This window comes from Phaethon lepturus, unplaced genomic scaffold (assembly GCF_000687285.1).
Source record: "Phaethon lepturus isolate BGI_N335 unplaced genomic scaffold, ASM68728v1 scaffold38203, whole genome shotgun sequence".
Lineage (NCBI taxonomy): Eukaryota > Metazoa > Chordata > Aves > Phaethontiformes > Phaethontidae > Phaethon > Phaethon lepturus.
Genome location: NW_010527649.1, coordinates 2,492 through 14,140, shown reverse-complemented (window position 1 = coordinate 14,140; position 11,649 = coordinate 2,492). Strand labels below are relative to the sequence as shown.

The 11,649-nt window shown below is 38.6% G+C and overlaps 1 protein-coding gene across 1 annotated transcript; it reads left to right on the top strand.

The window, feature by feature from the left end:
* Positions 1-215: 215 nt before the first annotated feature.
* SFT2D2 (SFT2 domain containing 2) lies at positions 216-5,562 on the top strand (the record flags this gene model as incomplete). The annotated part of the gene is made up of 7 exons (XM_010283449.1): positions 216-302; positions 610-695; positions 1,783-1,864; positions 3,775-3,810; positions 3,925-3,983; positions 4,869-4,898; positions 5,523-5,562. Coding segments are annotated over 7 exons (420 nt in total), but the record flags the coding sequence as incomplete, so codon positions are not given.
* Between the last annotated feature and the right edge of the window lie 6,087 nt (positions 5,563-11,649).

Here is an 11,649-nt window from a genome sequence, read left to right as displayed (position 1 = left end):
TGCGCCCCGCCGCTCCTTCCTCGCGGGGCTGCCCCTCGGCCGCTCCCGCGCTTCCCGCGGGCGGTGAAAGAGGGTGCTTAAAAACGGAGGCTCCGATTATGCTAGGGCACAGTCGCGTATCTTGGGGGAAACTTACACGCTTGGTATGTGGCAAAACCTGTTAGTAAATAATAACTTGCACTCTTCGTTTTCTCCACTTTTCTCCTCGTTTCTAGGTTATTGATGCAACTTCATTAGGTTGGGGCACCAGAGTGAAAGGCTTCATTGCTTGTTTTGCAATAGGATGCCTGTGCTCCCTCTTGGTAAGGATTTTTTTGCCAGATCCCCCTGATACTTGCATTTCAGGGGCCCCAGTAATTACAGCCTTGCTGTATGCTCTTGCTTGATTTTTTTTGTCTCTGGGAAGACATCTGACTCAGTTCCAGTTAGATGCAATGCATTAATTCTTAACAAGAATGCAAAAAAATGCAATTTACTTTTGTGTGTGATTCTGCGTTTTGGGTTTAACTCTTCCTATGACTTCTTTGGTGTTGTGACATTTCTTGGATATACTTCTTTTGCAATTTAAAAACAATATTAATTCCCCCCACCCCCAATGTTCTTTTTTAGGGTAGTTGTCTGCTATGGGTACCAACGAAAGGGCTGGTGCTCTTTGCAGTGTTTTATACACTGGGGAATATTGCATCTATTGGGAGGTAAGAATCTTCATATATTAATTCCCTAATAAAGATGAGAAATTAGAGTGATAGGTGAAGGTGCATAAGTGGTAGAAACTGTTGCATTTCTGTGAGAAGATTTGCATATGTAGATCATTCTCTTGTTGCTGAATTTTAAAGAATAGCATTTCCCCAGTAGTGGCCTGAAATGGTAAAGAAAATTTTTGTTTTGTTTATTGTTATTAGCAATGCATTCAAGGTAAAAGTTACTCATCAGTAAAGAAGAATCAAACTCGTTTTGAGCATTGAAGTTTTTTGATTTTTTTTTCAGTGTTGTGTCCTGCCCCGTGAGATAAAAATAATTCTTTGCCATTTTGCGTTTGGTCATGTTCTCTGTGTTTTGGTGAATATATTTGGATAGGCCTGTTTGATAAGCCTTCATGGCAATTGAGGTTCCTGAAGCATAGCCCCACTGACTTTGTGACAGACATGACGTTCTGTGGTTGAGGAAACCTAACAAGATGTTAGAAAGTGCAAGGGATGGAACTGGAAATAATATAGTAATAAGGCAGAGTAATACAGTATGTGAGGCAGAAATACTACCTTAGGTAAAACTTTCACCTTGCATAGTTCATGCAGTATCAATCACCAGGGCTCTAAATGAGGGCTGCAGATCTGGTCAGGGATCAGAGAATGGATCCAGGCCTGAAAACAGCCCTTTATGTAGAGGAATTGAGCTGGATTACCTGGCAATCCATGCAGAGCCTCTGTGGCTGGTGTTTTTGAAAAGCAGGTTAAAAAAGCATCTGTTAAGAATGAACTAGTTGAAACTGACCTTGACCCATGCTTTTAGCTTGATAGTTCTGCTCTACTTATGTTAATTGTAACTGAACAAGTGTGACTAAAATTATACAATAAATACCTTGCTCAAAGAAAAGCAGGAATGGATTTTGTCTCATTGTATATCTTGTTTCTTATGCAGCACTGATTACCATAACAGCATAGTATACTGATGCCCCATAAGGCAGCAGACAATTTAACAAAATAACCCCCCTTAATAAGGAATCTTACCTAGTTTCACTTTCACCTTTCTACCTCTGTGTTCATCTTGTTTTGTTTTTCACAGCACTCTTTTTCTTATGGGACCAATGAAACAATTGAAAAGGATGTTTGAGCCTACACGTTTGATTGCCACAATTGTTATGCTGGTAAGTATCAAAGGAATCAGTTTTAACTCCTGCTAACCTGTAAACAATTTCCATTGTAAAGTCCTTTCATATACATTGATCAAACTATGTCTCAAGATGTGTTTGTGCAAGGTTTTTTGGCTTGGTTGTTTGTTTTTTTCCTTAAAACAGTCCACACATCTGCTGTAGTGGAAAGATGTGTGTAGCACCAGAAAACCACCTTCCTATTGCAAAAGACTGAGCTGAAGCCAGGTTGTTATGCTAAATGAGCATTAAGAGTCTGTGGCTGGGGTGTGTGAACCATGCACGTGCTTTTTTAGGGTGCTTGAGGTCACAACATCATATTTTCATGTTGCTTAAAAGATGGGAAACTAGTTTTTAGAAAGTTGTACTATGGAAGTTGTTAGACATTCTATTTTGCATGATTTTGACTTTTTGAATTCTATCTGATTTGCTTTAAAGAGGTGTGTAGGTATTTCTACCTTGATAAAATTGTCATTTCCTGACAGAGCAACCTTGGTCATCTTGCATTTAAAATACGAAGTCATCACAGCTGGCTGATAACTTCAGGTTTTGAACCTCATATGACACAGGGAAATTGCAAATTCAATATTCAACTGAAGCAGCCCCTGGAATTATTTTTCATGTGCTTTTTTTGCCTCTTCAACTTTCCCATTTTGTCTTGGAGAGTCTAAAATCTGGAAGGTGGTTTAACTTGCATGAAAGTGTCCTCCCATTTTCAGTGTGCATGTTTTCAGAGTGTTTGCTTCCTATTTTCTCTTTAAACATCCAGAGCAGCTGCAGGCAACTGATAGAGCATGAGAAATTGACTGTGTATGCAGCAGCAGGCAAGAAGGTGATGTGTATTTGTTTTGTATGCATTTAGGATGCCTGGAGTCAGGAGAATGCCTGGATTGTTTTTCACTGGAATACAGACAGTTGTTAGATGTATCATGTAGTATTTAGACCAATATACAAATTGCCACTTTAAGACAAATGGGAAAAACTACATTTAATGTCAGTAATCATGGTTGAGGTAAAGTGTATGATTTCTTTGGCAATGCATGCGTTACTGTCTTGAATATACAATACTAAATCTTTTTCTCAAGCAGAAAAATGCACATTATAATCTCTACTAGCACAATGGTATATGTGTATCAAAAGGCTGTTAGATGTTGATGAAGGAAGATTAAGTATCAGCATCTGTCATAGCTAAATGACCTATCGTGTCTTACATTGAAAATGAAAACTTGCACTAAAAGGAAGCTTCTGTTAAAACTGAGGGTTAAACCAGAAAATAATCCAAAATGACCTACTACCCCACAAGACTTTAACTGTAGTAAAGACACAGTGCAACTCTGAAAAAGGCAAAAGTGCTGGTTTGAATGGTTGTGCTGGACCTTATGTGAAACAAGAGAGCTACTAAGCAATAGCTGAAAGTTCTTGAAAGAGTATTGTAGTTTTAATTGGTAAGAATTAAGTTATGTCATAACTTCAACTCCACAGTAACCTTGAGAATCAACAGGGAATGTGGCATGTACAGAAGCAGAAAGACTAGAGTTGTAACTCAAAGTTTTATTTAGCAAAATGATAAAGTGTGGTGTACACCTATGACACCAAGAAGTGTGTGGGATGAAGTAGGAACCTGCTGATGTTGCAAAAGAGCTGTAGGAACCTCCTTTTGTTCCTTTGCAGCCATAAAATTATTTTCTGGAGATATCAGGCTGATATTTCCTCATTGCTTTATTTCACTTCAGAATTGTAATAATGAGAGCATTTTAAATAAGGGGAGCTCTTATGCAGGATTAGATAAAACTATGAAGTTATGTAATCTGTTTCTGTCTCTGTGAAGGAACCCATTATGGTGTTACAGTAGCTATAAAAACTGGAGTTGTTTCTATGTTTCATAGAAATTGTTTGTTTTCTTCTAGTCGTGTCTCATACTAACACTGTGTTCTGCTTTCTGGGTGAGTACTCAAATCCTATATGTATATATAAATGGAGTGTATTTTAAAAATACTATGCTTCCATTGTCTCATTGTGTGTTATGTTCCCCCTTGGCCCCTATTCTCTTCCTCCAGTGGCCTAAGAAAGGACTTGCGCTCCTTTTCTGCATTTTACAGTTTTTTGCCTTGGCATGGTAAGTGATTTCTTCCCTATGCGCTCCGTTTTCTAATGCACCTAACATCAGTAGCTGAATTGTGAGTGGGTTTTGACCCGCCTTGAGTTAGAGGGAATGAGAATTTTTACCTCACAATTCCCCTAGATGCAAGACAAGGCATCAATGAGGAGCTGATTTCTTCCTGCTTCTTGGTCTCTCATACCACTTCAGAGGCTTTGGAGATGGAGTTCAGGGTTCCATTTCTGGGGTAATTTCCTCTGAATGTGTTTAATTTCTGTGAGCCTGAAGTAAAACAAGTGTGTTTTTCTTTCCCTTTTAAATCAATTTGTTGCTTACTGTCTGGTATTCCTCTTTTACACTCTCCTGAATTTGTCGTGTTAAAAGACCCAGATATACCAATCAAATTAAGTGTCAGTGTTCTTTACCATATTTGTAGATGTGGCACTTCAGGACATGGTTTAGTGGGCATGGTCGTGTTGGGTTGATGGTTGGACTTGATGATCTTAAAGGTTTTTTTCCAACTTTAATGATTCTATGATTCTATATGCTCTGTGTAATGTCACAGAAGTATTATAGAAACTGATATGAACATCTAGCCAGCCCTCAAGGCTCATCTCACCTGCCTGTAGGTGTTGACGTATGAAGAATATTATGTGCAGGAGAACTGTGTTTAAAATGCTGCTTACAATATGCACCCTGATTTTGCCATAGTGTTTCACAACCTGGCTGGGCTAAGATGACTTGCAAGAATACTCATTCCTGTGGCTCACAAACTCAGAGCTTCATTTTGGTTGTCTATCTTGCAGTTACCTGTTTAGAGCATCAGAAGGGTGGTTCTTCTTGTTTGTGACTCTAATAAAATCTGACATGAAGAGTAACTTTAAAATTAACCTTTCTTCTTAGGTACAGCATTTCCTTCATACCATTTGCAAGGTAAGTGTCCCTACTCCCTTACTTTTTGTCATCTTGAGGTTTAATGATACAGAAGATTACTTTATAGAGGCACTGTAATGTATGGCTTTAGAGGTTTTCCATGGTGGTGTTTTAGGGGGAGGAAATGCATGTAGTTAAACCTGAAAAGGAAACTAAGCATCTTCCGTAGTGGGAGAACACAAATTAAATGACAAGGCTTCCTGTCAAAGTATGTAAGCATGCTGACCACATGCTAAACTTGGGCATTCCAAAGGTAAGCTTTAAATGGTGGTCCAAAATGCTACTAGAACAAGTGTATTTGTCCATGTACCCTTTTTCCTGTTCTCCCCCACGAGCACTGTTCTGAGCACACCGTTCTTATCCTGCTCCATCAGCTCCACCCTTCTTCAGTGCTCCCCCTCAATACAGGCATACAGGTGTCATTTCCATTGCAGTTGGGCAGGTGGACGGTGAGCAGACCCCCTTGTCTAATGCATTCATGTAGTCATGCAAATTATGGAAGTGCAATTAATACATGGTCAGCTAATCTTTGAAGTCCTCAGTGTCAGTGTGATAGCAGCATGGATGAGTCTCATCAAGCAGCATAACTGAGGTGGCTCTGTTTGTTTTTTCTCCTGCCTGTAGGGATGCTGTGAAGAAATGTGTTTCGGTCTGTCTGTCCTAAAAGGAATACTGGATGCTTCACAAAGTTCTAGGAAGTATAGTAGAACTATGTTAAGATCACTGTGTATGTATTTTTCCTACTTCTGTCTTAAACATGTGCCTTTCAGCTTGTTGTTAGAAGCTCCTTGTGTTAAATCCAGCATATGCAATTGCTTGGTTTTGTAAGCAATAGTATCTGTAGGACAGGGTGCTCGTGATCAAATGAAGTTCAGTCTGGCAGAAGAGCTGGGTAGAGATCCAGAATTTGTTGTGATAATCTTTATGTAAAATCATGTATTTGTTTGGTTTTGCAAAAGTAACAAAGAAATACATGAAGTCTGTAAAATGGAGACCTCAACTCTGATGAGACTATGCCAGTCTAGAGAATTTCTTTTTCAAGAAAAAGAAATTTTCTTTGTCAACTGATTTCTTACTGGCAACTTGTTTTTGTTTTTTAAATAGCCTTATGTCACTTAATCTTTGCACTGTTTGCTTTCGATAATGGAATATTGGTTTTCTTTCTTTTCCTGCCTCTCTTGCAAAATTTTAGGCTTATGAGACTTCTAAAAGATTTAATTCTAAATGAAAAGACTGTTTGTGAGTAAGTATGAAATGTCTGAATCTTTAATGAAGTATTTAATTTTCAGTTTAGACTGATGGTGTTTCCTTAAAATACATGAAAGGGACATTTTAATCTGTAAAGACTTGTTCCTATAGGAAAAGCACTTGCAAAATAAGGTTAATAGCATTTTTCAGCTGCCAGGAACCTAAGTTCTTTGCCTTGCCTACAGCTAATGGCGATACATACAAGTAGGAAACTGAAATTTTTCACATGAAGCAAGGTGCTTCTCTTCTCCCCCAACTGCAGCATAGGAGCAGTGTGAAGCTGAGGGCATGATAGGTAAGCAAAGAGAGAGCTTATGTTATGTCCTTTCTCAAAGGACAAACTCTGATAAGGTGGAAGTGGCCTATTGTTTAAGCACTCTGGGCTAGAGAGAAAATGTTTTCTTCTGAACTTGTAAATAAGTTAAAACTCCAACATTTCTCTTTTTCTTTTTTTTTTTTTTGTGAGTGAGATCAGTTTCGTTTCTCCCAAAGCTCTTGCATGCACTCGTGAACTTGTTCTGCTCTGAAGAGAAAGTACAATTTTCTATTGCCTGTCTTGGCAAGGAAAGCATGTAACAATCTAGCTGCCAGCTCCAAACAAATGCTGGACAGTTGGTATCCAAATTCCAAGGCTGCTCTACATTCTCTTTATCTTCTGAGCTATGTATAATCATAACCATTGCAGTGGTTGGTTGTTTAATATTAGTTGGAGCACAGATCCCTGCTTCTGCTGTGTGAGATGCTGTTCCAACTGCTTTCATGTTTCCTCTTACCAAGCTGCCTTACTGGAGTCGGTGCCTACCAAGGTGATTATCCAGTGGAATTCAGTATGTGCTGAAGTCTCTCATCCTCCATCTACCAAGAGTTTAGTCATTTAACAGCATTGTGTTTTCATGATATGTGTATCCCTGACTTGTACCACAAAGATTTTAATGTAGGAAAAACCTAGATCTACTTGGCAATGAGGTGTAAGACCACAGTGAAGCAACATAATTCTATGGCTTCCAGAAAGTTACTAGAAACTGAGTTAATTCAAAATCTTAAATTTGAGTGTCCTTCTAATAATTCATAGAGTACGGTACCACCCTGTTGTTAGGATCCTCTGAAAAGAAAGATTCCCTTTTGGGGATGGTATGAAAGGGAAATTTTAACAGGCCTTCTGTGGATTCCAGCTGGCTAGAGGTGCTGTTAAAAAGGCATTTGAATGGAAAATGCCACCTTGAAAATATGGCACTGAATCAATTATATGGGATGATGTTCAAGTTCTATGTCCTGGTGGTTGTTTTTTCTCCCTAGGATTTGGAAATTGTTGAAATAACTAGGCTGACTCTTACTTTTCTTGAAAGGAAGAATTAGTTAAAAGCCTAAGAGAGACTGGGAATTAAAGAGCACTGATACTTCTTTTCCCTGACTGATCTAAGATAAGTATATAAACTGATGTGTGTCTGGTTTTGGTTTTTTTTTTTTTTACCAGGGAGTAGGTTCAAAACCTAATTTACATCTGTCAAAGGACCAGTGTTAGTCTTTTATTAGGACATGTTTACAGAATTCCTGTGTCTAAGGGCAGTTGAAATGCAACCATAATGCCTTTTACATTCCAATGTTTCTTTAGTTTTAACATCTTTGAGTGTTCCTGGAAAACACTACAAGTGTAGCATATATTATTTCTCCTTCCCTTCTCCAGGAAAGTTATGTTAACTGGGATCATCATTCCAAGCTCATCAGCAGTCAACATAATGGAATTTGACTTCTGGGGTTCTTTTTTTGAATACTTCAGATTAGAAGGAGTAAAAGCCTTTTGCTTATTCCTTGACTAGCTTGTGCAGGATTCTGGTACCCTGACTCTCTAGCAGTTCCTCTAGAACAACGCTAGAATTGGGTATGCTGAATATTAGTTTTTCAGCTTGCATACTAGCTAACTGGAACCTTTTAGCTGACTGTTGTGAGCACAGAAACTTAGAAGTAGGAAATTTAGGAAACTACCAATAGAGAGCAGGTAAACTTAAATGGGTTTCACCCCCCACCCCACCCCCCCCATGATTTTAAAGCTGTAATTCCAGCTCCACAGCTTTTTGTTCTGTAAGAGTGTAACAGATCTTTGGCTGCATAGCACATGAGGCTAAGCAATTGTGCCCTTAAAGGAAGGGAACCCAAGGGGAGATGGCAAAGACATAAGGATCACCCCAGTGCCACTAGGGTTTATGTTGCCTTTTGGTGTTGTATTCTGTTCCTGTGAAGGTCAGACAGTAGGAGAAACTCACCATGTTCTTGCCAATATGTGAAACATACTCAGGGTTTGTCACTTCATCTACAAGCAGTTTTGATTTTTAAAATAACTCTTTATCAGAACAAAACTCTTCTGATTCTTACTCACTTGTAAGTAGCTGTGTTCAGGCTATTGACAACTTTAGCAGCAAAAGATTTTTTTTTTACTTAGTTAAAATACTTTATGATTTTTATGTAATCAGGGAGTAAACTAGTATATGAATGTTCCCTCTTGACCGGTTTCAGTCTGAATTAGATTATATCATTGTACCATTTTTTTGTCATTAAAACTACTTTGTGTTAAGTTTTGATACAATCAGCTTTGTTTATCTGCTTGGCAGGAAGCATAGTGGGCATTTCTGAAGCCCTTTCTAGCTTTCTATCTTTATGTCCTTCAAGGCAGGAACGTTTGTTGTCTGTGCTCTACTGCAAAGACACATTTGTTTTAAATCACAAAGCTGCTTCCGTCCCAAAGTCCTTGCTTGGTTGCCTACAGCACGTAACTCAAGGCTGACTTTCCTAAAGAAACTTGTATGATGTTGGATGCCCATCTTGGTAGGATTTGGTGTTCTACCAGAAAGTGCTTTTTGCCCAGCCTTACTGTTGGTCAACTTGCCTATCCACTTTTTTTACTTTTTGCAGAACAGATAACATAACCAACCATAACCAAGCAGCCTTAATATACAGTTCTAGTATGAAATACGCATATCTGGGATCAGCTGAATTTCCACATACAGTAGAAATGGAAATGAGGAGGGTAGTAGTCATCTGGTCCCAAAGTACTGAGATTCTGTATGTTAAAATGTGGGGGGTTTTATTCATTACTTCAAAGTTTTGCTCCGTGTTATGTGATGAGGTCCGTTGTAAATACTGGTACTATCTAAGATGGTTGTACTCTGGTGATGCGAACAATTTCATCTTGCTTAGATTGTTCATGAGCTGTTACAAAAAACAAGGAAGAAATTTCTGCACCAAGTTGAAATTATTTTAAGAAATTACGTTTTAAAAAAGACAGTGTGTTAGGCTTTGTGTGAATACTCACTATGCAAGTTCGGGAGAGGGCAGAGACTCTGCTATGGGGTGGCTTCCAGCTAGGTGCAGGATTACAGGCTTGAATCGATGACAACTTGTGGGTAGACTGCAGCTGGCATGCAATGCATTTGAAGGCTCATGGCACTTGCTTGCATGTGGTCTAAAACTCATGTTCTGGGAACTGCCTTGTGGAGCAGCGTGGGCACCTGAGGCTCATCCCCTTCTGCTGTGTGCTAAGAGTTTGAAAGAACCTCTGCTGAGTTTCTGAGAATGGTTCTTGCTTAGTTTTGGTCCTTAATTGTGTTAATGAAAGTAAGATCACTGTTGCTATTGTAGATTCACAAAACTGAGGAGGAGGATAATGTTTAAACACATTTGTCTTAAATACTAATGTTTACAACCATAGCAAATACTGACCATGTAGGACAGAAAACACAGAAATAGTATATTTTCTTAAAACCACGTGCATCACTGTAATGTGACAACACTAAATTTTTTTAACAGCTGTGGAATTGTTTTGTAAAATAAACCAAACTCTCAGAAATTCTCCACAATGTTTTTTACTGTTAATAATTCTGTTTGCTGTTGTGCTTTTTCTATGTATTTACACTGTTTAATTTCTATTTTGATAAACATCTGTTTTCCTAACTTACAACTTTCTCTGTAATGAAGTGAAATCTTTACTTAACAAGTGCTGGGGTTTTTTTCCTTCAATAAAGTTGTCATTGCATTAAATGAATTGCTCTTATGGTTAATATGGAGATTTTTAATGACGCTGATTCTTCAGACGATGCTGGAATTGCTGTGGGTTGGTGTTTTGTTGTTTTTTTTTTTTAAAGTGATTGTCTTGTCCTCACTTCCTTTGCTGTGTACACAACATGTACTGCTGAGGGGAGTTTCTGTGCCACCACCACTGTGCAGTGGCTTCACTCAGCATATGCCTAGCTCAACCAAATTCTTACTGGCATAGTTGTGTGCACCTAGACAACTGGTTGGCAGAACTACAGTTGTTAAGGTGGGGATTATATTTTTATTACTTACCTCAAGAGTCAACCTAGATATGCTAACAAACTATTGGCTTAGTCTGTGCTCCAGGGCAAATAATTCCTGATGCTATTCTGTCAGCAAAGACTAGAATTATGAAGCAACATGCCTCTGGCTCTTCTTTGTGGAATAAATACACTCTGGATACTGTTGTACACTGGAAGTAAAATGCCAATGATTTATGAATGTATGTTAAAAGTAGAGTTAGAGGCAATGATTTTAAATTTTGGGGGGTTTTTCCTAAACTTTGAGAAAGCACATGCATTTAAGTTTGTGCCTAATATGCATCCAAACACTTGCTGTGGTTTTAATGTTCCTCAGCAGTGTAACAGGGCTGTGCATCGGGCCGTCTTCATAGCACATTAAACTTTCTGCTGACTGACAGGGCAAAGCAAAGCAGTTGCTTTTTTTTTTTTTTTTTGCAAGGGTAGTGCTGAGACAAGGTAGTGGGAGACTAAGTTTTCAGTTACTTTTTTTTATTGTTCTTCTAAGCAAGCTCTATCTCAAAGCTGACTAAACTGATGTTTCTGTCCTATAGGAAACACCAAAGTTTTGTTTGAAATAGAAGCAGCAGCCTGTCTTCCTGTAACACAGAAACCTAGGGATTTGTATCTCATCCTTTTGAAAAGGTTAGAGCTTGCAACAACTGTCAGGAGAGCTTGATATAGCTATATCATACCAAAACAGCTATGAATCCGAGTCCTAAAAGGGCAATAAATCCTATCCATATTTAATAGCTTAGAGCTATTTGCTTGCCTAGGTCAACCTCCTGCATAACAACAAAGCTGTTGAACTTTGCCCCATCATTCTCATGCTGAGGTCTTAATACCTGAATGATTTTTAAAAAATAAAAAAAAATTAAGTCTTCATTTGAAACCTCTAAACAATGAATGATCAGCTGCCCTCTAGGGAAGGTGTATTCTGTAGACGACTTTGCTCCTTAGAAATACTCTGAAAAGGTTTATCAGTTGTACTAAAGCATCTAGTCCGCTGAATCCCACTTATAAATAGTAGGGTGAAGTCATCAGCACCATATCCAAACTCAGCGACCAGACTTGGAAGGCTGCAGTACTCATAATGTCTGCCCCTTTCCCTTCTTCCACAAGGTCTGATTTGCAAGAGAGGGTATTTTGTGGATGCAAGAAGTTCAAAGTTGGGGGTT